This window comes from Diceros bicornis, chromosome 4 (genome assembly GCF_020826845.1).
Source record: "Diceros bicornis minor isolate mBicDic1 chromosome 4, mDicBic1.mat.cur, whole genome shotgun sequence".
NCBI classification, from domain to species: Eukaryota; Metazoa; Chordata; class Mammalia; order Perissodactyla; family Rhinocerotidae; genus Diceros; species Diceros bicornis.
Genome location: NC_080743.1, coordinates 86,962,479 through 86,989,862, shown reverse-complemented (window position 1 = coordinate 86,989,862; position 27,384 = coordinate 86,962,479). Strand labels below are relative to the sequence as shown.

The following is a 27,384-nucleotide window of genomic DNA, read 5'->3' as shown; positions in this document are numbered from 1 at the left end:
TCTATTTTCCTGGAAAGAGCAAAGGCCGCAATGGACTGAAATTCCAGAGACGAGACAGTACTCGAAATTCTGAAAGTGCTAAATAAAAATTCGTATCTCCATTGATGCATGCAGCTCTAGTTCATTAATTTTTATTGCTATGTAGCATTTCTTTGTATAAATATGCCACAATTTATTCATTTTACTATCAGTAGACATTTATGTTTCTTCCAGTTTTTGACTATTATAACAATCCTGCTAATGACCATGTACATGTCTCCTGCTGCATATATACAAGATTTCTCTAAGATGTATACCTAGAAGTGGAATTGCTAAATCATAGAGTGTTTTCTTCTTTTCCAAGTACTACTAAATTGTTTTCCAAAGTGGTTGGACCAGTTTCCACTCCTGAACAAATATATGAGTTATAATTGCTCTGCATGTTCACCACCGCTTAAGTTGTCAGTCGTTATCATTATCATATTTTCTCTCAGTTTGCGTCAGCCAAAATTCTTAGACTAACAGACTTTGAAGTAAATGTGATTCATTAATTTATGAGATTAAAAAATTATACCTAAATGCAACTAGTGAAATTATGCTAAAAACAAATGGAAAGTGTAATAGTTGAACATTTCCCTTGACCAACATTTCCCTTGACCAACATTATATACTTTTTCTTGTTTTCACCCTCTCTTTCTAGAAATAGCGAGTGAAGCAGAATCTCCAGTACCTTCCTACTCTCATCTACACAGTGAAAGCTCTGTTCCAGAAGAATTGGGCAGTCCTGCTGTTGAATATATACCATCTGAGTCTTTAGTTCAGGAGCAGCCAGGGAGTCCAGATCACAGTATACTTACTGAAGAAATGGTTTTTTCACAAGAACTGGAATCTTCTACCTCTCCTAGTAAACATGTAAGTTAATGTATATTTATTATCTTAAAACTTCTTTAGAAAAAAACCTGTCTAAAAGGTATATTATTGACAACTATATTCTTGCTGTTGATGACAACATTGTCACCCATACTGTCACCCATATAGTATATGACATTTGAATAGAAATAAAGCTTTTCATTGATTCTTAAAGATTTATAAATATATGAATTATAGCTTTAGTGGCAGTTATAAAGTTATATGCTATTAAGTCTATTAATGTTGGGGGGATAGGAACTTCTAAAGTTTACTTTAATAAAGATAGTATGTGGGAACAGCACAAGTTCTTATTAAAATCTGTGTTTTATCATATAATAGAAACAAGACCTTATATGATACCAGTGTGCCTTTTCTATAATTTAGTTATAATCACTGCTCTATAACTCATAATCAGAATAAAAGTAATGGTTTTATTTCTTTAAGGCGGATCTGAAATGGTTATTGATTCTAAATTAGAATAATAGTCACTATTACAATAAGAGGGTTTTCCACATTGTCCTTAATTCTATACTTCATTAAAAGAAAAAAACTATCTGGTAAAAACTTAAGCTCAGAACTTAACTGTTTTTCTTTTTAATTTCATTTTATAAAGTATATAAAGGGATTAGCATAACAATATTAAATGTTAAGTGAACACAAGGTTTGTTAAGACCCCTCTGTGTTTAAAAAAAGGACTTCACCTAAATTCAGAATGGAATATCCTTTGTTAGAATCTTCATTTTTATTGTGGATGTGAAGAAGGAATTGTAGTTCCTCTATTGAAAAATCAGTCAGATTCATGTGTGTTAACAGCACATGAAGGATTTGGAGGAAAAATATTTTTTATCCAATGGAGAGGCTACTCCATGTTATGTTGCAAAATATTCCAATGCTTTGTGCACAAACTTGAAAACAGAGTTTTTAGATTATAAAAAGCTTCTAATTAAATTACATTAGCGATTTCTTAGTTATGTGATAATAGGCTTTTTGTATAGATAATTTACTTATAGCATGATTCCTACCTTCTAGGAATTTACAACCAAACTACTCATTTTGACACAATCTTATTATTTTATTACTTCCTATAAATTGATTAGATTCTACCTAGCATCGTTATTGAGGTTCAGGATAGCCATCATCTGATCAAATGCTAAAAATTAGGTTTTTTTCCCTCACAAGAAAATATATCAAGGAAATCAAAACTAATGTCTTAAAGTGGTTTTTATAGTAAAAACTAATATTTATTGAGTGCTTGCTTACCAAGTGCCAAGTAGTATGCTAAATGCCTTTTGTGGATTATCCTCACAACAAATTTGTGGATTATCCTCAACAACAATTCTACAGATACTGTTTGAAGCCCCACTCTGAAGCTTACCAGGTTAGGAAGCTTGCCCAAAGTCACAGGGATAGGAAGTGATGATAGCCAGAAACCAAGTCAGGCGTTCTCACTTCCACGTGGCGTCAGGGTAGAAATTATGTCCTTTATAATAATCTGTTATGGGCAGTCTTCTTACGCTCTGTTTTATTCCCTTGCTCTTTCCCTCCCTTCTTCCTTCCTTCCCATAAAAGTAGTACTTATTTAGTATTAAACAAATTTCTTTTTAGTTTTATTGAGATATAATTGACATACAGCACTGCATAAGTTTAAGGCGTATAGCATGACTTCACATACATATATTGTGAATTGATTGCCACAATACGTTTAATTAATATCCATCACCTTATACAGTTACCAAAAAAATTTTTTTCTTGTGATGACAACTTTTAGGCTCTACTCTTTTAGCAACTTTCAAATATACCACATAGCAGTGTTAACCGTAGTCACCATGTTGTACATTACCTCCCCAGTACTTATTTATCTTATAACTGGAAGTTTGTACCTTTTGACTATCTTCACCCAGTTCCCTTGCCCTCCACCCCCACCTCTGGTAACCACAAATCTGATCTCTTTTTTCATAAATTTTTTTTTAACATTCCACTTATAAGTGAGACCTTATAGTATTCGTCTTTCTCTTTCTGACTTGCTTCACTTAGCATAATGACCTCAAGTTCCATCCATGTTGTCGTAAATGATAGGATTTCCTTTTTTATGGCTGAATAGTGTGTATATATACACATACACACATTTTCTTTGTCCATTCATCCGTCGATGAAGAATTACCATATGATCCAGCAGTTCTACTTCTGGGTATATATTCGAAGGAAACGAAATCACTGTCAAAGAGATATCTGCACCTCCCTATTTAGTGTTTTTAAAATTAAAAAGAATAAGAGGGTAAATATCACTTATATAATAGCCACTCCTAGTTTATTATAAACAATCTTTAAAAGCATGCTTTTTAATAACTTTTTTCTATACCTTTAAAAAAATGGAGGTCTTATATTTGTGTAATTGGTAAACTTTTTTCACTTTGTCATAGAGTTATTTAAAACTCTTTGTAAATATTATCTTCAGCTGGTTAGTATCTTGAATTTTAGATAGAATCTTACAGCTGTATGACAAAACAGTTCCCATTTGGTTTTCTGTTTGAACAGTCACCTCCCAAAAGCTGCACATCTTTGTCAAAGCAGGAGTCCAGCAAAGGAAGTCATAGGACTGGAGGGCAGTGTCGTCTACCTGTCAAGTCCCATCAGAACTGTTATAGTTGGTCAGACGAGTCATTATCTATGACACAGTCAGGTAAGACTAATAATGAGGAGTTTGTTTTCTTTGTACTATATTTGAATTCCTCTTTAATAAGCTTTGTCTAACCACATGCTAGTATAGTGTTATCCTTTGTTGCATTTATAAAGGCTTTTTTCTTGCCAAGATTAAATTGCATAATTCTTTGCTTTTCATTGATAATTAATTATATCCCTAATTATACAAAATGTGACAAACTGATCAGGTGTTAATGGACAATCATTTATTCATAAGATATTTGTTGAATTTTTTTCTGTGTGTCAGGCACTGCCTGTCTGTTCCCATAGCGCTCTGTGCTTCAACTTGTTATACCAGCCAGCACGTAAGTTGTAACCAAATTTTACCCAGCAGGTCTCCCCTACTAGAATATAGACTTCTGGGAAGGAGAGTCTATGTTTTGTTAGCAGTTGTAGCACCAGGACCTAGCAGGTACTTTGCTTTGTACATAGTGGCTATTTATTAAAAGTATCTTGAATGAATTAATGATGACCATGAGGAGAGAGAGGAGGTGGTAGAAGAGGATAGCATAAGTCTCGAAGGAGGAAGAGTAGAGAATAGACTGCAAATGGCAGTGGGGAGTGTTATCTGTTTCCCCATAACCTGTATCCTACTATAAATTTCTTTCTTTCTTTTTTTTTTTTTGTGAGGAAGATCAGCCCTGAGCTAATATCCGTGCTAATCCTCCTCTTTTTGCTGAGGAAGACCGGCCCTGAGCTAACATCTATTACCAATCCTCCTCCTTTTTTTCCCCAAAGCCCCAGTAGATAGTTATGTGTCATAGCTGCACATCCTTCTAGTTGCTGTATGTGGGACACCGCCTCAGCATGGCCCGACAAGCAGTGCGTCAGTGCGCGCCCGGGATCCCAACCCAGGCCACCAGTAGCGGAGCGTGCGCACTTAACCGCTAAGCCACAGGGCCGGCCCCCCTACTATAAATTTCTGTAGTATAGAGATTATTAAAGAATAAACGGCCTCTACTCTAAAAGACTTCAAGGAGTTTTGATCTTGGGAAGCATATCTAGACAGACAATGCTCAGTTCATGTAGGATTCTGAGGAAGATTAATACCATATTGAGTGTATGCCTTTTGAGCTCATTTTTAGTTTCCTTCCTTCCTTCCTTCCTCCCTCCCTCCCTCCCCTCCCTTCCCTTTCTTCCTTTCTTTCTCTTTCGTGAGGAAGATTGGCCCTGAGATAATATCCGTTGCCAGTCTTCCTCTTTTTGCTGAGGGAGACCAGCCCTGAGCTAACATCTGTGCCCATCTTCCTCCATTTTACATATCGGATGCTGCCACAGCGTGGCTTGATGAGCGGTACATAGGTCTGTGCCCGGGATCCAATCCCACAAACTCTGGGCCGCCAAAGCAGAGCACACAAACTTAACCACTACGCCACTGGGCTGGCCCTTAGTTTTCTTTTGAGAGTAGACATTTAGTAAAGGAAAAGTGAAAAAAAATGTTTTTTTGGGTATTTGATCCTGTTCTATACCTTCTTTATTTTCAATGTTTCAGACAATAGTAAATCATGGGATTTTCCCACACCTGTTTTTATATATCCTCCCTTCTTCTTTGAATAACTGCATAATATTTAATAGAGTAGATATACCATAATTTATTTAACCATTTCCCTTGTGATGGTCATTTAGATTTTCTCAAAATTTTCAAAATTGCAAATAATGCTGTATTGAACATCTTCATATATATATATATTCTTGTTCAATATTTCAGTAGGAATAAATTCTTAGAAATGGAATTACTGGGTCAAGCCAGTTGAAGAGTGTTGTCTATCGTATTTGTTGAAAGTTATTAATATTTTTCTATATTTGCTTTCATGTACTCTGGTGAAAAGTTACTGCCAGCAGAGTAACATGTCAGTAGACATAAATTTGATACTTGGCAACATGAATTCTTATCTTGGCTCCATTACTTACTGGTGACTTTCTTCAAGTTTCTTTCCCATATTGGATAATCTTTTTCGTTTGTAGCAATGGAATAATGTCTTAACTATCCTTGCATGAGTTATAGACTAAGGAGTAATGTTGATATTTATAAGATATTGTTTTACTGATAAAACATATTCAAGTAAGAATAGTTTTAGAAGAATAGGTCTGAGATTTCTAAGCTATAGATGCAATCTACCTATTCATGATGACATCATTATATGTAATACTTATGGAAGTGGTAAATTTTAATGTAGTGGGGTTATATGATACCTTTCTCACTTAAGTGTTGGCGAGTTTGTTATCAACCAAATTAATATAGTCAGCATGTGTCAAATAATCAGAAACTTCATTTTTTTTTTTCTTTTTGTGAGGAAGATCAGCCCTGAGCTAACATGCATGTTGATCCTCCTCTTTTTGTTGAGGAAGACTGGCCCTGGGCTAACATCTGTGCCTATCTTCCTCCACTTTATATGGGACAGCGCCACAGCATGGCCTGACAAGTGGTGCCTCGGTACGCGCACGGTATCCGAACCTGGGCTGCCAGCAGTGGAGCGCACACACTTAACTGTTACGCCACGGGCCCAGCCCCGCAGAAACTTCATTTTTTGATTAAGTTATTCTGTCTATCAGGTTATTCTGTCTTAACCTGTTTCAACAAACTAAAGTAGCATTTACCTGCCACCTCTCCTCTCCCCCACCTTTCAAAAAACCCCGTAGGAGAGAATTCCACAAAGACAATATATCTCTATAGAGAGTTGCTTGGGTAAAAAAACAATTTCTAGAGATTCTCTTAAATGTTATTGATGATAAATACTATGCAGTAATACTAGATTTTGGCAGATATATAATGTATTCCCATTCTCTCTCATAGACTTTTATTTAGTCTCTAATTACTCTTCATTTGTACCCTTTTGGTTTCTTTAGTACTTAAAAATATGCACATTTCCCAAGGTCTTTCATCTAAAAACTCTCTTTCTCATCAGCTGCTATTAAATCTTCACAACTATAGATGGTAAAGATATTTTTATTAGAAAAGTCACTGCTAGCTTATTCAGTTTTTAAAATATATTAGTTTAAAATAATCACTTTTTTTTGGCAAAGTTGAAAGTAAGTCTGTAGGAGTGTAGTGGTCGCCTATAAAATTTTATCAAAGTAATGTCTCGAGTTTTGGAAGTACATACAGCTTATCAAGCTAAAAGAATACACAGCTTTAGAAGATGCAAAAGTATGAGTTTATACTTCATTCTAGAAAGATTATAATTTTTAGCTCAGCCTACAATCCTACCCCCAGTCATCGATTGATTGTACTGGAATCATCAGTCGAATCTCTATAAAGCCTACCACTAAGGGTTCAGAACCTTTTTACCTTGAAACCAATTGATTGTTTTCTTCAGAAATTAAAAGAAAACATGAGGGAGATATTCAGTTGCACTTTCCTAACCACCACGTTTTTTAGTTTTAAACCAAAAGATACATTACCTAAAATGTGGCTACATAAAAGTGTCTATTTTATGTGAGTATTAATACTACCACCATTTATTGAGGTTATAGTAGTCCAGGTACTCTGCTACATGCTTTACATACCTTATTTAATCTTCACACCAATTCTAGAAATCAGTAAGGGTCAGACACCTGACTAATTACTAGTAATCAATCCAGAGTTGAAAATGGCCTTCATTATTACTTTATTTTATGAGTGTTGACCAATAAATAGTGAGCTTTTTTGCCCATGCTAAGTGGTCATTATGGTGCCACTACTGGTAGAAGATGAGTGTAACTTTCCTAGTATACCATAAGTCAGTGACATAGAAGTGACAGGAACTTAGATTTAATTATTTCTAATCCAGATATTTGGATCACACTAGAAAAAAAGACTATAATCTTTTTGCATTTAAATAAATTCTGGTAACTAGATCTTACGTAATTCAATCTGAAGTACCTAAAAAAAGCTGGTTATTTATGATGTAATGTTGTAGTCTTTAGATTTGTATACAATAGTATTTCTATTGTAAAACTGTTAAATGTGTCCTTCAACATTAGCGTGTGGAATTGACACCATTGTGTGATTCAAAGAGGAGATGTGAGGAGCAGTCATTTTTATTCTATGAAATTTCCACATGTAGCGAAATAAGCAGTATCTTTAAATGATACCTATTTTCATAGCATGTGTGTGAAACTTATTAGAATGAAACGTCTTTCTCGTGATGTTTTTCTACGGCTGGACGTCTATTTTGTGTTCATATGTGTATATGAACTGTTGGGAAGAAAATAAGATTTAACTAGCTTCGTTTCTGGTATTTTAAATATTTTAAGAGCTTCCAGGGCCGGCCCCGTGGCTTAGCGGTTAAGTGTGCGCGCTCCGCTACTGGCGGCCCGGGTTGGGATCCCGGGCCCGCACCGACACACTGCTTCTTCAGCCATGCTGAGGCCGCGTCCCACATACAGCAACTAGAATGATGTGCAACTATGACATACAACTGCCATGCTGAGGCCGCGTCCCACATACAGCAACTAGAATGATGTGCAACTATGACATACAACTATCTACTGGGGCTTTGGGGGGGAAAAAAAAGGAGGAGGATTGACAATAGATGTTAGCTCAGAGCCGGTCTTCCTCACACACACAAAAAATAAAAAAATAAAAAAAAATAAATAAAAACAAAGAGCTTCTAAAGGTTACAGCAGAGTATATTTCTTATAATTTCTCCTTTTATGTGGTATTAGGACATTAGCTGATGACTCACAATCAGTTTAAAATGGTAAAATTCCAGTTTGATTTTAATATGATGTAAAAACTATTAAATTATCTATTAATAACTAAGAGGAAGGAGAGTTAAATATGATTATCCTGTCACCAGGAAATAATTCCTTACAGAATGTCCAAATTTCACTAACCTGAAAGTTTTTCAACTTTCAGTTACTTATCTTACCAAGACAGGGTGCCTTGAGATTTATTTTCAATTTCAAATAGTACAATTAGAAAGTGAAAATAAATAGGACCCCTCCCCCCCAAATAGAGATTTAGGGGAAAGGAGGAATGCAAATCACAAATAAATTTTTTTCAGAAGCTGAAATTTCTTAATTTTAAGTGTTAGATTGACTTTATTAAAATGAGGATTACATTGCTGCTTTTCATTAATAGTTAAGGAATTAACTTTATTCTTTTTTTTTTTCTTTTGTGAGGAACATCAGCCCTGAGCTAACATCCATGCTAATCCTCCTCTTTTTGCTGAGGAAGACTGGCTCTGATCTAACATCCACTGCCAATCCTCCTCCTTTTTTTCCCCAAAGCCCCAGCAGATAGTTGTATGTCGTAGTTGCACATCCTTCTAGTTGCTGTATCGGGGATGTGGCCTCACCATGGCGGGAGAAGCGGTGCATCGGTGCAAGCCCGGGATCCGAACCCGGGCCACCAGGAGCGGAGCACACGCACTTAACCACTAAGCCACGGGGCCAGCCCTAACTTTATTCTTAAGTTAAAATTAAATAAAAGATTTTGTATCTCTTTCAGAAACCACGTCTGACCAGAGTGACATTGAAGGTAGAATCAGAGCCCTGAAGGATGAGTTGCGGAAAAGAAAATCAGTTGTGGACCAGTTGAAGAAGGAACAGAAGAAAAGGCAAAAGGAAAGACTGAAAGCCCAAGAAGCCAGTCTGATCAAACAGTTAGAGGTTAGACATATGAGGAAAGGGGTTTAATATCAAGGCTAATGTATATGTGAAGCCTAAAATGTTTTTAATGTTGTTAATAAAGTAATGGATTAGGATTTTTCAATATTAGTTTGGTGCCACATTTTATCCTAAGTCTTAAAAAAAATTCTGAGGCTATCTAAACAAACTCTTATTTAGAACATTAAATATTGAATTAAAATATTAAATATTATAATATCAAGTATTAAAGTAAATATTAAAATAAAGTATTAAAATAAAGCTTTTTTCTAAATAAGAAAGATTAGGCCTATGAAAGAAAGATTGATATCCATGCCCTCTTAAGCAAAGAACCGTTACATAAATAATTCTAGCTATTGGAATTGTTACTGCCTTTTTTTTTTTAAATTTTTAACAGAATGATGTTTCATACCGCACAGTTTTATTAGTACGACTCTTTGTACTATTTGGATGGCTCCTAAAGGGTAACTCTGAACTTGACTTTTCTCCCAAGCTCTAGCAGCCTTCCCTGATTCTACCCCAGACTGGAAACCTGGTCTTGATATCTTCCTCATTCTGTTTTCTCCTATTTATTCAGTGACCAGATCCCATTGATTCTTTTTTTTATAAAGTTGCTTGCTCTTCCCTTTCCGTTTCTACTGCCATCAAGCTGTTTGGGACCTTTATGACCTGTTGCCTCTACTGTCTGCATAGCCTCTTAAATGTACCTGCCTCTAGTTGCTTCTCTGTTGCTTATGTACATTCTGCCGGCTTAGTGTTCCTAAAACACCACATTCATTATAGAATCGGTCTGAACTTCCTACTCATCACAAGAATCCCTTCTCATGACATCACCAGAGAAGATCATTCCACTTTTACCCAACACTTCCAGTAGTAGGAAATTTCAAATTTTCAAGGCAGTTGGTTTCATTGTTGGAGCCTAGGTGCTCTTAAGTATTAGAAAGCTCTTTGTTATGTTTAGCCAAAATTTCTTTCCTTTTAATTATCCTTGTGATAACACCAAACATGTGATCCTTCTACATTTATTAATTTAACCATCAAATAATTCAAGTGCCTATTTATGTGCCAGGAACTCTGCTAATTACGTGTATTTTTCATTTTATCATCAAAGAAACAAAGTCTGGATATTACTATCCCTGTTTTACAGAGGGGGAAACTGAGTTTGAGTGAGATTTATGATATCAGGGGACACACAGCTCATATGTGGTAAAGCTAGGATTTTAATCTGGCTCTAATTCCAAATTCTGTGCTCTGATCATTATACTGCATTATCTTCCACATAGAAAATAAGTCTGGTAACAGATCTAGAGAAAGTAGACATTTCCACAGGTACACAATACAGAGATGGGAACAGGGCTTGTAACCTGCACAGATGTTTAGAAGTAGAAAAGTGGTTAAGATACAATGGCCATACTGGGAAATTCATGTTGGAAGGTAGTGGGGAAATAAAATTTAAAAATAAAGATTATGTTCAGGACCTTAGAAATCAGACTGATGAGTTTGGTAATCTTCAACCTGACTACACATTAGAATTAACTGAAGAGCTTTTTGAAAAATACAAATATCCAGGCTCACTCCCAGAGATTCTGATTTAGTTAGTCTAGGGTGGGGCCCAGGGTTTAAAAGCAGTACTGTAGGTAATGAGGAGCCATTGAAAGCTAAGTGAATTACTATTAGATTGAATAGCATTGCTCAAAAATTGTTCATTAATGGATATGTCAGCCAGAAAGATCTCTAGAGAAGTGCCTTAAGGATCCATCTCATTCAACATTTTATTAAATAGTTTAAATGAAGACAAAAGAAAGTTCTGTATTTAGGTTTTAAAATTATAGTATGTGACGAAGAAATATATAATACATAGTAGTTCATGTTAAAAAAAAAAACTTCTGGATTTTATTTGATCACAGATTTAATAGATGAACTACATTCATAGAAGTATAGCTTTCAGATCTGGGAAGTCATAGTCCTCATACATGCCTAGCTAGCTAGACCGTATAGCTGTAGTATATGTTTAATAGCAGAAATTACTTTGTCAAAACTTTGAGAATTCAGAGAAAAGTAACATGGATGGTGAGAGTTGTAAAAGTAGGGATTTTAGCCCAGAAAACTAAAGAGAGTTATAATAGATGGAGGGCTTCCCTTAGATTTCATACAAATTAGAGTTATAAATTAGTGAAGTTTTGTTTACAGATCGGCTAATAACTAGAAAACATTTTTTGCAATTCTGAGCTTTCCTACTCCCAACCATACCCTTCTCTCTCTTCAGGATTTGTATTCCTAAGTGCTTACCCCTTAAGAAGCTTACTGCCATTGAAACTCAGTGTAATGGCTAAACCTCTTAAAAATACTATGACAGTATTAGGACACCCTTTAAAGAATAATTATATAATCAGCTAAAGAAGTTTTTTAATGTGGCAGGGCCTGAATTACTGCTTCATAAGTATTAAACGTCTGTAGATGGAGACTTTATCATTTCCTAATTGATATTAGGGTTACAATTATATATCTTGCTTATGCATAGATTATTTCAAGAAGGATTGTATATACAATATATTAAGTAGTAACTGTTTCTAGAGTTCTGGAGACTGATGCTGGGAGAAAGATTTTTATATCTTCTTCACTGTTTGATATTTTACTATAATATACTATTTTATAATTTAAAATAGTTTTTAAAAATTCTATATAGTGACTCCTCTGATTTTTCTAAACTTAGACATATGATGAATTCATTAAGAAAACTGAAGCCGAGCTTAGCCGAGATTTGGAAACATCACCAACAGCCAAGCCTCAGATTAAAACACTCTCCTCAGCTTCTGAAAAACCCAAGATCAAGCCCCTTCCACTACACAGGTAGAAATTTTTGATAACTTATCTATCTTTTGCCTTGTTTGAGAAAAGAGTAAGGAAAGATTTTTAGTAGAAGCTATCTTTTAAGTAACTGTGAAATTGTAGAAGTAAAAATATTGGTTTATATTTTCAGTTTCACTAGTAAAATTGTTATGTATGATATCACAAATCAAATTTATAGTAAGGTACAGATTTAAAAATATATTTTGAATCCTGAAATCTGGGGGTGCAATGAAAATAATACTCTCCAGTATTGCTAGTAGTAGCATCATAAGTTGGTATAGACCTTTTGAAAAACAATTTGGCAATGTTTCAAAAGTCAAAAACAATCTGTAACTTTTGACTAAATAGTTCCACTTCTGGAAATCTAGCTTGAGAAAATATGGGCTACCAAAAATCTTTATTTGCATGAATATGTTTATCATAATATCCTTTATATTAATAAAACATTGGAAGCAGTCTTTATGCCCAAAAGGGTGAATAGCCCAGTAAATTATGGTTCTTTCCAGAGGTAGAATATTATGCAGCCAGTAAATGCAAATACTGAAGATACTAAGTAGCAACATTAGAATATTTAACATGGTATATAAAAAGTCAAGTTGTGTAATATTTAAACTAAATTTTGAACAGTGAGTAGGGGTTAGGCAGGTCAATGGGACTGAGAAATAGGGGACATTTCAGAGAAAAGGGCATTCATGAATGATCAAAAGCAAGAAAGAGCTTGGCATATCGTAGAAGCTGAACTTAATAGGATGTTGCTGGAGTTAGGAGAAGAGACTGGAAAAATAAAGAAAAACCAAGTTGTGAGGGGCCAGCCCTGTGGCCGAATGGTTCAAGTTCCTCATGCTCTGCTTCGGCAGCCCTGGTTCACAGGTTTGGATCCCAGGCACAGACCTGCTCCACTCATCAGCCGTGCTGTGGAGGCATCCTGCATGTAAAGAGAGGAAGATTGGCACAGATGTTAGCTCAGGGCTAATCTGCCTCAAGCAAAAAAAGAGCAAAATTGCCAAACAGATGTTAGTTCAGGGTGAATCTTCCTCACCAAAAAAAAAACTAAGTTGTGAACACCTTGTACTCACTCATTCTTAGTAGTTTCTGTCTTACTTTTTAGAAGATGTGAAGGCTTTGAAGGTTTTTTAAAAATACATTTTGGGATTTTTTTTGTTTGTTACAAAAGTAATACGGGCTCATTACAATTAATTTAGCATTTCCTGAGTTTGAATCCTGGCTCCAGTAGCAGCTAGCTGTATGACTTTGGGCAAGTTATTTAACCTCTCTGTGCTTCAGTTTTTTAATAGGGTTTTCTATCCCTCTAACAACACCTGACTAATAAACTTGTTATAAAGGTTAAAAGAACAGGGCCTAGCACACAATTAGTACTATGTACTAGTTGCTTTTATTATTATTATTAGAATATTGAGAGAAGCAGTAAAAAGAAAAAAGTTTACATCATATCATACCCAACTATCCCAAAATAGCAAATGTCAGCAATTAGATATATTTCCTTCTAGGATTTTTTATGCTTAGATTTTATGTGTATTTTTGTTATGTATACATTTTCCATTATATTATAAACTGTAAATTTTAGTTTAATTTCTACATAGTATACTATTCAATGGTTTTGTAGTTTTATTAACCAAGCAACTGAAGGATTTTAACCAGGGAATGAAGCAATCAGATTTGTGTTTAGAGAGATCTTTCTGACTACGAAATGAAGGAATGATAGAAAGGAGTAAGCTTAGAAGCAGGTAGAACGGTACTCTAAGCCAGATCTCAAATAATCAGCAGTAATAAGAATAAAGAATACGAGATAGATTTTGGGAATATTTGAGAAGTAGACTTGACTAATTAAAGTGCTATGTAGGAAAGCAGGGGAAATCTAGAATGACTCCCAGGTTTCTCTTAAGTAGTTGGTTGGGTCAGAGTTCCACTTGAAAATGGAAAATGGAAAATCGGGTGTTCTTTTGTGGGAAGCTTATGATTTGGGTTTTAAAATGTTGATTTTTGAGATGCCTGTAGTTCATCTAATTAGAATTATCCAGGAAAGAGATCAGGGTTAGATATATGGGAATGATCAGCATATAGATGGTAGTTGAAGCCATAAGTATAGCAACATCACCCAAAGAGGATATGCATTCAGAGAGAATAAAAGAGAGCCAAGTACTAAATATGATAAAATAGTAACATTTAGGGGCCTTATTAAGAGGTAGGATTAGAGGCCAAATATTATGACTTAGCAAATAGAGAGAAGGCAAGAAAATGAAGATAGTGTCTGTAGCTCTTTCTGTTAACTTAAAGAATAAGAGGACAGTTGCGTAAAGTGGAGGAATGAAGAATTGAAGGGGAAATTTTTTTCTGAGGCTTGAGATATACATAAGCTGATGGAAAAAAAAACTTCAGATTGAAAGACTAAAGATTATAGGAAAGAGAATGGATAATTGAGGAGTCCATCAGTGAGGCTTTTGAAATGTATGGGATTTGGGGCAGAAAAAGTTTCGAAGAATTAGCTTTGAACAAGTGTGAGAGGCACACCTTTTTCTTCCCTGTAGGCAGAAGAAAAGGCGATTGAGATGGCTGTGAATATAGATAAATTTGTAGGTGGAAAAGTTGAAGGTGAGAAAGTTGATGCTGATACCCTCTCATTAAAAGAGGCAACATCATCTATTGAGAGTGATGAGGGCCGGAAATAGGCTTGATGAAAGTGGCAAAGGCTGGAATACTTCCTGTGGAGAAGAAGAAAGAAGTAATTGTCTAAGAATTGACTGCCTTTTTTTTTTTTTTTTTTTACCAGTTATTTTAGTATCAGCTATACATTTGTTTCTGTTCATTAAATTTTCTGCTTCAGATCTGAAACAGCAAAGAATTGGAAATCACTAACAGAGTCAGAACGTTCCAGAGGATCCTTGGAGTCTATTGCTGAACATGGTGGTATGTAACCAGAAAAAAATAATTAGGCTTTATCTACACAGACTAAGGATTTATGCAAATACCTACACAATTCTACCTCTACAGCTTTTTGATTAAAAAATGAATTTCTTAAAGATAGTAGATTATTTGATATTTTAAGTTACTTTTATATTTTAAATTGATTTATTGGTTATGTGTAAGTTATGTGAATCAGTCTTTATTGTCCCAAATGGATGACAAAAACTGAGGCATAAAGACTTTAATCTAAAGTGGCTGAGTGTATCATCAGCATCTCTAAATTCTCCCTTAATCAGATTTTGTATCTGATTGTGTATATTTTCAGCCTATATTACTTCTCAGGGTAAGTGGTTATATACATTTTTTTTTCAACTTTATCCAAAGAAAGATAAGAGTTATTAAAAATACAGTGTCATTCACTGAGAAAATATAATTGAGGCATGAGAAAAGCCCACCTAGCAACGATGACAAAATAGATTTGAATTCAAAACTTTTAGTTCTTTGTTAGCTCATCAGATTTTACTCATTTCTTCTTATTTTGCAATGTTAGCTCTTAAAGTGCTATATTTGCTATATTTGCAGAAATAGTTGATCTTTTTTCTTTTTTTACATTCAAGAGCTAGTTGAAGTCCCCAAGAAAATTCACTGTTTTAGAAGTACATATAGAAGTATATTTATCCCTCTTTCATTGCTTTCCTTTTTGAAGAATGTATGTAATATGCATCATACAATTCTGTTTTTTTTGCATGATTTGGGAATTATCATGCAAATCAATGTCTTCATAAACTTAGATCCATATTTTTTACTTTACAAGTTAACACTTAAGAAATTACTCAAAACTTTAAATTTTTAGTCATTTTAAATGTTCTATCTATTGTTGCTACAGTATATTCTCTTAAAGGGAAAACTTACCTTATATTGGAACCAAAACAGCTCATATTTATTGACCAGAGTTTTTCCTTGCTAAGATTTGGCTTTTGTTTAAACTTTGGGTCCAGAAATTGAAAAATTTTGATTAAATAATTTTGATGTGATTTTTTTTTTTTTTCCTTTTAGATGCTTCACTGGGAGGTTCTGAGAGATCAATATCAGAAAGGTCTTTATCTGCATATGCAAAGAGAGTGGTTGAATTGGACAGTCGAACAGAAGAACATTTTCAGACTTCATCTCCAATTCTCAGATCATCAAGGAAAACCAGAGCAGAATCTGGAGATTCTCTAGAAAATGTACCTTCATTACCTCTCCTCAAAGAATTAAATGCCCCTAATAGAATTCTGGATGTGTTAGATGCCAAAGTTAAAGAAGAATCTAGTGAAAAATCAGAAATACAAGAAGTAGAATATACAAAATTGGAGCCGAGAGTGATTGAAGATGCCTATTCTAAACAATCTGGGAAGTCTGATGTCTTACTGAAACTAGACCTGGAACAGGGAGATTCATGTGAAATTCTTTCAAGGAAAGATCTTCCTTTAGATTCCGTAAATGATCAGAAAGACATAGTTAGATTAGCCATTGAAAGTCTTCATAAAAAAGAGATGAGAGAGAGAGAGTCAGATCAAGATATGGATCACAGTCCAAACATCCAATCAGAAAAAGACATTCATCAACACAAGAACATAAAGGAAAGGGACTCATCTTTGTCAGAACATCTGTTTGCTCCTGAAGAGATATCATACTCTGAAGATTTTGAAGTGTCTTCTTTCAAGAAAGACATTTCAGCAGAATTGTACAAAGATGACTTTGAGGTATCATCTTTGTTGTCGCTCAGGAAAGACTCTCAGTCTTGCAGAGATAAGTCACAGCCAACTAGGAGCTCTAGAAGTAGAGCCACTAGCTTTGGTAGTGATGATGAAATCAGTGAGTGCCTCAGTGACAAAAGCCTTTCTATTCATAGCAGTGTCCACTCTGAAAGGCTGTTAGAACTCAAGTCCCCTACTGAGCTTATGAAAAATAAGGAGCGCAGTGATGTAGAACATGAACTGGGAGTAGCTGAATCCCCTTCCTTGGCTTCAGTTTCTGTTGCAGATGAATTACTTGATTTCCACATTGGTGATAGGGTATTAATTGGCAATGTTCAGCCAGGAACTCTTCGATTCAAAGGTGTGACTAGTTTTGCTAAAGGATTTTGGGCTGGAGTGGAGTTGGATAAACCTGAAGGAAATAACAATGGAACATATGATGGCATTGTATACTTTGTGTGCAAAGAGAAGCATGGTATTTTTGCTCCTCCTCAAAAAATATCTCACATTCCAGAAAACTTTGATGACTATATAGACATAAATGAAGATGAAGACTCTTACTCAGATGAACAATATCAATACTATAATCAAGAACAAAAAGATACAGACGGTTCCAAGTTTGATAGAGAAAAGGATGCAGTTGAATATTTTCATGAGAAATCTCTACCTAGTATGCAGGATACAGAAGCCTCAGTTGATAGAAGCCTTAAAATAGAAACAGACAATATACAGGATATTTCTGGAGTACTTGAAGCCCATGTTCACCAGCAGTCTTCAGTGGATTTACTGGTTTCTTCAAAGGAAAACAAAGACCTTGTCTCTGGTGCCACAGGAAAGGTTTCCATTGCTGTAGAAGACGATACTTTGTTAGACAATACCTTTTCTGAAGAATTGAAGAAGCAACAGCAGTTTACAGAAAAAGAAGAGAACCTATATCCTGAGGTTTCTGAAAAGCTCTCTACCCCACTTCTGGACCTTTTAGCAAGAGAAAGGAACCAATTGGAAGCCCAACTGAGGTCATCACTAAGTGAGGAAAACAAGTCAAAGCAACAACTAGAAACAGTCAGCTTACTGACAGACAGTTTACTAAAAGTCTTTGTGAAGGACACAGTCAATCAACTACAACAAATCAAAAAAGCTAGGAATGAGAAAATCCAGCTTAGCAATCAAGAGCTTCTTGACGATGATCAAAAGAAAGTACCACTCCAAAGCCTATCCCAAAATCTTGAGGAACAATCACCAAGTGTTCCAGGTTGCCTCTTAAGGTCCGAATTGGAAGATGAAAAAGAAGAGATATCCTCACCAGATATGTGTCCCAGACCTGTAAGTATTTTATCTAGAAAAAAAGGCAATTAACCTTACTTTGGTAGTACATTTTAATTCTGTAGCTCCTGATAAGTTTTTTTGGTGATGTATGGTTTATTAGATAAAGATCACGGTACTAGTTTTTAAAGGCCTTGTAGCTATTTTTCTGTCTGAAGTATAACTGCCCTCTGTTATGTCATGAGTGGTCACTATAGGGTTGTCACAAACACTGACAGGTTTATGCTGGATTTACAAACCCTGTATACTGTCCACAGATTAGATTCCCTGAACAAATTTATTCCATGGAGCTTTCCAGTGGTTCTCAACCCAGGTCTTTTTTGCCTATGAAATTATTTGCCCACGTATCTACTCAGTCATAGATGCCCTGCAGAGATTACCGGTTATGGTAGTGATTCTGGTAAAACTGAAATATATCCACTGTGACATATACTCAGACCATCAACTTGTTTAGGCTGTTGATGGACAATTGAACAAATGTAATGATTTTGAGCACCTTGAGCCAGATAATCACCAAAGGTAAGAAGTTTCCATATCCCAGAGACAAGACAGGTCCGTCAGAAACAGAATAATGATAATAAAAAAAGAAAAAAAAACTAATCAATAAACATTTTGTAAAAATTCAGTTATAAGGCTTATCTAAGCAGAATTAAGGGAAACAAGATAGCTTTGTCTTAAATTGTTCATTAGTAGCCACCATATTGTTTTTGTTGTGCTTATTTATAGAGAAATAGTAAATATACAAATAATATATTTGCTTTGTCTTTAAAAAAAAAAAAAAAAACTTGTTAAGTGATCTGAGGTCACTAAATGATACTCTGTTTGAATGGTTCCATTTCTGTAGGAGAGTCCAGTATTTGGTGCCAGTGGGCAGGAAGAGCTTGCTAAGAGACTTGCTGAACTTGAGATCAGCCGCGAGTTCCTGAGCGTGTTAGGAGATGATCAAGACTGGTTTGATGAAGACTTTGGTTTGAGCTCTTCTCACAAGATCCAAAAAAATAAGGCAGAAGAAACAATTGTACATCTAATGGCAGAACCTAAAAGAGTTCCCCCAAAACCGTGTGAAACGTTATTGGCAGTCCCACATACTGCAGAGGAAGTAGAAATTCTTGTGCATAATGCAGCAGAAGAACTTTGGAAATGGAAAGAATTAGGTCATGATCTTCATAGCGTCAGTATTCCTACTAAACTGCTTGGCTGTGCCAGTAAGGGTCTAGATATAGAAAGCACTAGTAAAAGAGTCTACAAACAGGTATGTAACATGGAAGGATAATTCTAAATTTTAAACTTTGCTCCATTGTCTGAAATTTGGATTCTTAGTTATTTTATTTTGTTTTATTTTTCTCTATCAAGGCGGTTTTTGATTTAACAAAAGAGATTTTTGAGGAAATATTTGCCGAGGATCCCAACTTGAATCAACCTGTCTGGATGAAGCCATGTAGAATCAACTCTAGTTATTTCCGAAGAGTGAAAAATCCAAATAACCTTGATGAAATCAAGGTAAACTGCAAACTATAGAGTATCTCCTTTTTTGACTTGCTTTTTGTTTATACAGATCCATAAATGCTATAAAAGCAGGTACTCTTCTGTTATTATCCACTTTTCTATCCTCAAGGCCTGTCCCATAATGGGTATTCAGTAAATATTTGTTAATTCACTGAATCCATGAGCAATGGAGGGATGAGGTTGAGAGGGAATCCTGAATCCTCAAGTTTTTGCAAAACAAAACATAACCTTTAACAGTCATTTCATATATATATAAAATATATAATATATAATATTTAAGAAAAAATTAGGAAATAGATAAGTTATGCAACTCGTAGGAGTTTTAGGTGATTTTTTGGTAATTTAGAGATAGGTATAGTATTCTAGAAGTACACTTGAAAATGTCATGTATCAAACATGTCAGCCCTGGACACATAGCTGTTACCTCTCCATCTTTGATTTTGGAGGTTTCAAATTGGTAATGTGCTTTTGAAATATGTAGGATAGTAATACGATACATAAAAAATATTATTTGTTATCTTAGAAGGCCCTGAAAAGGTTAAGTACCCTGAAGCTACAAGGACTCCGAACAAACTAACTTTAAAATCAAATTGGTGGAAATCTCTCTGCCTATTCACATGTGTCCTTAATTCAGCAAAGGTTATATTTCCAGTGTAGTGCCTCTCAAAGTATAATGTGCGTATGAATCATCTGGGGATTTTGTTAAAATGGAGATTCTTACTCAGTAGATCTGAAGTAGGACCTGAAATTCTGCATTTCTAACAAGCTCCCAAGTAATGCTGATGCTGTGGATCCTAGGACCACTCTGAGTAGCAAGGCTCTAGAGTTATGTTTCCCAAACTTATTTGATCATAGAAAGCTTTTTTTTTTTAAGAGAGCATACCTCCAATTACTCATCTTACTGGTGTATTTTCTTATATCATCCAGGGGTGTATGTGGACTATCAGAATGCGTTAAAGGAATATATACATTATTCTGGTATATAACACGGAGGCATTGCCTGACCAATTTAGTCCTTTTTTTATAGAGATATAATTGACATATAACATTATGTTAGTTTCAGGTGTACAACATAGTGATTCGATATTTGTATATATTGCAAAAGGATAACAATGCCATCACCACACATAATTACAAACTTTTTTTTCTTGTGATGAGAACTTTTAAGATCTGCTCTCTTCACAACTTAAATATACAGTACAGTATTATTAACTATAGAAAGCTTTTAAAAATATTTGTAGTGACAGAACACCAACAGATATTAATGAGATATAATGTATACTTACATCAAAAGTAGGCAAGTTATGGCTCGCAGGCCAAGTCCAGCCTACCACCCGTTTTTATAAATAAAGTTTTATTGGACCACAGCCACAGTCATTTGTTTACATACTGTCTGTAGCTGCTTTCCTGCTACAACAGCAGAGTTGAGTAGTTGCAACAGAAACCATATGGCCCACAAAGCCTAAAATATTTACAGTCTGGCCCTTCACAGAAAACGTTTGCAGATCTCTGCTTACATTAAAGTCAGCAAAAAAAAAGTTTTCAAAGATTAATTTGATTCATTAAAAAAAAAAAAAACTTTTTAAATATCTTCAACTTTGAGGAATGGGGTATCAGAACCACCTGGGGAACTTTTTCAAAATAACTTGTGTACTTCATTCCTTTCAGCCCTCCACAGTTGATACATCCTTGAATGTGTGTCTGTGTGTCTGTATGTATATAGGCCAGGGTATGGTGGAGTCTGGGGGCACATTGGTAGTTTGAAAATCTTCTCAAATGATTCTGATTCATAAATGTGTCCCTTCTCCCATTAAGAACATTGTTTTTTAACAGAAAAGTCATAAAAGTAATAAAAACTCAAATTATTTTGTTAATAACAGAATAAATAAGTTGAAATAAGACAAGATGCATAATATATACTAGCAATCATCAGAATGCATACATCATTATAACATACAATGATGTAGCCCACTAATTTTATTATTGAAATAGCATTTTGTACAGTGTTTTTTAAAAATCATAGTTCAAATATTGTTAGCAGTAAAATTATCATGCTTTTTATTACTGCAGTGTTGATTAATATTTTTTTAATTTAGCATATTCAAATCTTGGTGATTCAGAATAAATTATCCCAGCCAAAGCCTTGTTGCTCACACAACATTGCTCCCAAAATTTATGTGGGATTTTTTGGGTTCAGAGATTTTTTTTTATGCTTTCCTTAGTAGTTTTGCTAGCTTGAAGTTAGCTATGGTGGTTCTTGGGTATAGGGAACTCTGAAGTGATTTTTCTTGGCAGATTCATCAGTGGGTTTTACTTTTACACAATGGGTTGTGTAAAAACAAAAATTCTTTAAGCGAATCAAGTCTGAGCATTTGGAATGCTTTTCTCTACAAATTGCTAAGTGGAACTGTAAGTGGAAGAACTTTGTATGATCTTTTATTATAAATATGTTGTCGGCATAAATCTGTTTACTACATTGTAAGCACTCAATCTCAGGAACTTTGTTGTTTGTGTTTCATTCATTCTTTTTATTTTCACAGAACTTCATAGCAACTGAAGTACTCAAGTTGTTCAGTCTTAAAAAGGAGCCAAACCATAAAACAGATTGGCAGAAAATGATGAAATTTGGAAGAAAGAAAAGAGACCGAGTGGATCATATCCTGGTCAGTGTGTATAACTGAGCTATTTTTATTTTGACCATCTCTTCTAAAATCAGAATGCAGTTAGATTCTAAAAGGAAAGGGAATATAATTGATCTTAATTGTGTGATAGTAAAGTCTTAAAGCCTTCATTTGCTGCATTTCTGCCCCTCAGCTTTGGAAATTGCTTTCTTTTGAACTCGGTAGATGAATGTTTAGCTTAACAGTATTTTGTGGGTGTGGAGAATTTGAGACATAAAAAGTTGAATGGCAGCAAAGTTTAAGGTACTAAACCAAAAAGAGACCAGTGTAGACTCTGGGGCCAGACTGCCTGAGTTTAAATCCCTGTTCCGCCTCTTACTTGGTCTGTAATCTTGGACAAATTATCTAACCTCTTTGTGCCTCATTTCCCTGTCTGCAAAATGAAGATGATAATAATAGTACCTGCTTGATAAAAGTATTAAGAGGATTAAATGAGTATTTATATATGTATATATGGAACAGTTCCCTGCACATAACTCAGTAAATATTAGCTGTTATCATTTCATCATTATTATCTAGAACTTTAGCTGGATAGACTTTATTCCATTTTGCAATATATTTCTCTATTATTAGAAAAATGTTTATCAAAAAAAAAAAAAGTAGTAAGTCTTTCATCCTTTCTTCCTTAAAAGAATGTTAAGTCGTAGCAAACCTTAGGAATCTCAGATGTTACTTGATTCAGGTTTATCTCTAAACATTTTCATTCTGAACTTTCTATCTGGTCTATATTTACATTCATATAATGAAAAAAGTATAATGCTGAAATTTATCAGTTTTCCCCAACTATGTTTCTCTCTAGTGCTTCATTTACTAAGTAGTAACTATACTAGATAAACATTTGTTTAGTGTTTTACAGTTTACCATTGTTTCTCATGCGTCATTTGATTCTCACAATAATTATGAGGTAGGAAAGACTAATATTCTGCTTTACAAATGAGGAAGTTTAAATTCAAAGATATTAAGTGACTTGTCCAGCAAATAAAAGCCAACATTTTAACCATCTAGTTCTTCATAGATCTTTGCCTCTCAAGAAGATGAACTTGTTCTCATGTTTCTACAGTGGTTTAAAGTTTGAGTTATTATTGATTTCCAAGATGTTACTTCCTCCACCTCTTTCGGAATTAAAGGAAAAAGCATGTCAGGAGACATTCATTTACCCTCCTATCAGTTAAATTTATCATATCCCCTAGAAATCATCTCTGCGCACATTGAGTCAAGAATTGTGCTGATTAGGGACTGACGTTACCATGGTAAGCAAAACGGGCATAGACTCTGCCTTCACAGATTTACACTTTGCTGGCAGAAACTAGTTATTAATATATAATATACACACGTGTATAATTACAAATTGATAAAAATAGAAGAATAAGGAGCTGTTGTAAAAGCATAAACCAGAGGAAACTGATCTAATCAGGATAGCCAGGGGAGGCTTCCCTGAGGAAGTGACATTCGACCTGAGCTCTTAAAGATGAATAAGCATTAACTGAGTTCCATGGTAGAGAGAAGAACAATTCAGGGAAAGCAAACCACATGTGCAAAGACCTGAAATGGGAAAGGAGCGTGGATTTGAGTTGAAATGTCAGTGTGGCAGAGAGTGAGGCAGGGGAGGGAGCATAAGATGAAGCTGGAGAGAGAGATTCTGTATACTGCAGTGCCTTGTAAGCCATGTTAAGGATTTGGGATTTTATCTTAAAAGCAAAGAGTTTAAGCAGAAGAAATTACAAGATCAGATTTGCAGTTTTAAAAAAATCACTGGAAGAATGCTTCAAAAGAAACAAGTGTATGGAGAAAAAAAGACCAACTAAAAGGACATTATAAGTAAAAGGTAGCTGTTTAGGTGTATCAAATCAAAATTTCTTAGATAAATTTATCTTGAGCACATGCCAAAGTAAATGAGGAAACTAGCACAGATAGTATACCAGTTCAAAATGACATGGAGAGCAGAGGTTTAATACATAAGGCTTCCAGCTAGTTACAGACAACTTTTACTTCACATGGTTGTACAAATGTCATCTTAATAGTGAAAGGATTAAATATATTGGGGGTGGGGGGCAAGGCAACAATTTGGAGCCATCTTCAGATCTGAACTATTAACTGGAAATAACAGGTAATATATCTAAGAAGTGAACAGTAAGCAAGTCGATTTGTGGCTCTTCGTTAGATGTACCAAAAAACAAGATATTGTTCTTGGACGGTGGAGGCTTCCAGCAGTGCCAAATAGGGTCAGTTAAGCAGAGACATCTCTCCAGCTATCAGAAAATTCTCAAATATTAGACAAAATGTTTCTTTTGCAAATATAAGATTATTATAGCTTGGTTGAGGGTGGTACCTGTGTATAAGAATGGAAGAAATTTAGGAATTGGGAGACAATAACAGAATATATATTAGGTGAAGATCCCCTTTGCTGGTCATAAAATATTTTTCAGCTGTCTACAGAGAGACCTAGGCCTATGTAACTTTTTTCATGGTTTCAACTCTTAATGTTTAGCGAGATGATACTGTTAGTTCCTTGAGTTAATTATTAACGAGAAATGCTAAATAAACGAATCACCTCTCCTACTATTAGATTTGGAGATTCTAATGTTTTGGCTTTTTTTTTTTTTTTTTTTTTGCTGAGGAAGATTCGCCCTGAGCTAACATCTGCTGCCAATCTTCTTTTTTTTTTTTTTGTATGTGAGCTGCCACCACAGCATGGCCACTGACAGATGAGTGGTGTAGGTCTGTGCTGGGGAACCGAACCCCGGGCCGCTGAAGCAGAGTGCACTAAACTTAACCACTAGGCCACCAGGCCTGGCCGTGTTTTTGCATTTTTTTATAAACAATTTTTTTTATAACACATGAAACAAAAATTTTTCCTTTAGTACAAAAGGAAAGGGGTCTCAAAAATAGAAATTTTAAAAAAGTTTGTAAAATCATATTTATTATAAAATAATCATGCTTATTTTAGAAAATTTAGAAAATACTGATTAATCAAAAGAAAATAATCATGATAATCTCACCACCTAGATAACTTTTAATATTTTGATATATAGACTTAGAGTCTCTTTTTCTACACAGAATTTTTTTAAACAATTGGGATCATAGTCTCTTTGTAATCTGATTTTTACTTAATAAAATGTGGGTGATTTTCCTTGTAATTAAATGTTTCTCTATTTTATATCATTTTTAATAACTTTATCCCATTTTTTTGTGTGTGGAAATACAGTAGTCCATTGTGTCGATGTACCATAATTTATTTAACTAGTCAGTAATTTTTTTGCTCTTTTATACTGTTGTAATAAACAGCTTGCAGTAGGGTATTTCTTTGCACCTATTTCCAATAATTACCTTAGGATAAATTCTTAGAAATAGAATTGCCGATTAAAAGTATATTCAGAATGTTAAGGCTTTTGTATGTGTTGTGAAATTGTTCTCCAGAAAAGTTGTACCAATTATACATACTCACCACCGAGATAAGAGGATGGTGGTTCTTCTCACCTTTGTCAATACTAGCTATTATCAATTTTTTTATCTTTACCAAAAGAATAAGCTTATTTTGCTCTATATAATTTTATTATTAATGAGGTTTGTTTTTTTACCTATTTATTGGCTATTCTAAATCTTTTACATGTATAGTTATTAAATATTTCAAAAGTACAAGAAAGAAGAGAAAATAGTACCAAAACCATTGTTTCTGTATCCCTCTATTTCATTCTGAGTTCACTTTCCATCTTCCTAAAGTACATACTTTAGTGTTGCATTAATTATAGGTATTTAATGTAAGCTGTCAGTCTTTGTCTGCAAATGTTTTTATTTCACCTTTTACTCTTGAATTATAGTTTACCTGAGTATTGAATTCTAGGCTGATAGTTCTTTCACTTCAGCAATTTGAAGATACGATGTCGTTTTATCTGCCCTCTGTTGTTGGTCTTGAGAAATCTGCTGACAGTCCTTTATGAGGAATCAGTCTTTTCTTTTTGGTTTCTATTTAAGATTGTGTGTGTGTGTGTTCTGCAGTTTCTCTGGGTGTGTCTAGATGTAGATTTATTTTTGTTTTTCCTGCTCTGGACTCACTGTGTTTATTGAATCTATAGATTCATATCTTTGCTTGATTCTGGAAAATTCTCAGCTATTTTCTCTTAGAATATTGCCTCTCCCCAGTTCTTCCAGTTCCCTATAGCACTTCTTTAAACATGTCTTTGGCCTTATTTAATTCTTTCATGGCCTTAATTTCTCCCCTAAGTAGTTACAGCACTTGCCAGTCTTTTAAATCCCTATTTGTTCTGGCACTTCAGATTTCCCTTCTTTCTCAAGAATAGTTATTATATTTTATCCAATATATCTATATATTTATATGAGAACTTTTTTGCATTATCTTACTCTACCATTTTTGCTAGATAGAACTGACAGTGTTGCCAGCTACTCTTCTTATACAGTTCATTTTTTTAATATACTCCAAGAGTTTTTCAAATTTTATTTATAAGTTGTATTTGGATATTGTAATTTAAAAGAACAGGAAAAGACAGTGGTTAATATTTTGGTGAGCCCAATACTGAAGATAAAGTGAAGCCATCTTTTCTTATAAAATTGATGGGCTTTGTTGTTTTTCTAGACTTTTGACTATTGGTAATTTTGCTTAGGATTTCTAGTTTTAAAGGGCCCTGTAATTTTCTGAGCCTCATTTAATATTTTTGGATGTAATGAACCCCAGAATGCTCTCGTGGCACTAAATGAGAAAATATGGCATAGCAGTTAGGAGCAAGATCTGTGGAAATGAGACTACTTCTAAGGTTCCAGTCTTGTCTCTACCACTTAACTAACTGTGTGACTTTGGATAGGTTACCGCTCTATGTCTCAGTCTCCCTGTCTATAAGTGACAGCCTCATAGACTTGTTGTTATGACTAAATGAAATACTATGTGTGTTAAGTGGCATATAGGAAGGTCTCAAAAATGTTAGATATTATTAATATAATCGTTTTCATTGATTTACAGTAGTTTTCTCATTTGATCCTTGCTCTTTCTGTCTGCAAACAGCCAGAGTCCAATTTATGTAGATTAGAACTTGGGTCAGAAATTTGACTTGGTGCTATAAGATATATAACTATGAAGATTTTTGTTTTTTTTGAAGTGTGAAAGTAAAAATTCCATCTTTTTATTAAAAATATATATGCACTTAAAGCCATTTCAGCTATAATATTTTTAA

The 27,384-nt window shown here is 34.6% G+C and overlaps 1 protein-coding gene across 1 annotated transcript in view; it reads left to right on the top strand.

The window, feature by feature from the left end:
• The window catches only part of CEP350 (centrosomal protein 350), a 158,236-nt gene that overhangs the window by 120,908 nt on the left and 9,944 nt on the right, over nucleotides 1-27,384 (top strand). The window contains exons 29-37 of the mRNA XM_058539963.1: nucleotides 680-891; nucleotides 3,424-3,568; nucleotides 9,023-9,183; nucleotides 11,894-12,030; nucleotides 14,873-14,955; nucleotides 16,009-18,014; nucleotides 18,859-19,266; nucleotides 19,368-19,514; nucleotides 22,061-22,183. Of these exons, the coding sequence (XP_058395946.1) occupies nucleotides 680-891; nucleotides 3,424-3,568; nucleotides 9,023-9,183; nucleotides 11,894-12,030; nucleotides 14,873-14,955; nucleotides 16,009-18,014; nucleotides 18,859-19,266; nucleotides 19,368-19,514; nucleotides 22,061-22,183 (3,422 nt within the window). The remainder of the gene's footprint in view (nucleotides 1-679; nucleotides 892-3,423; nucleotides 3,569-9,022; nucleotides 9,184-11,893; nucleotides 12,031-14,872; nucleotides 14,956-16,008; nucleotides 18,015-18,858; nucleotides 19,267-19,367; nucleotides 19,515-22,060; nucleotides 22,184-27,384) is intronic.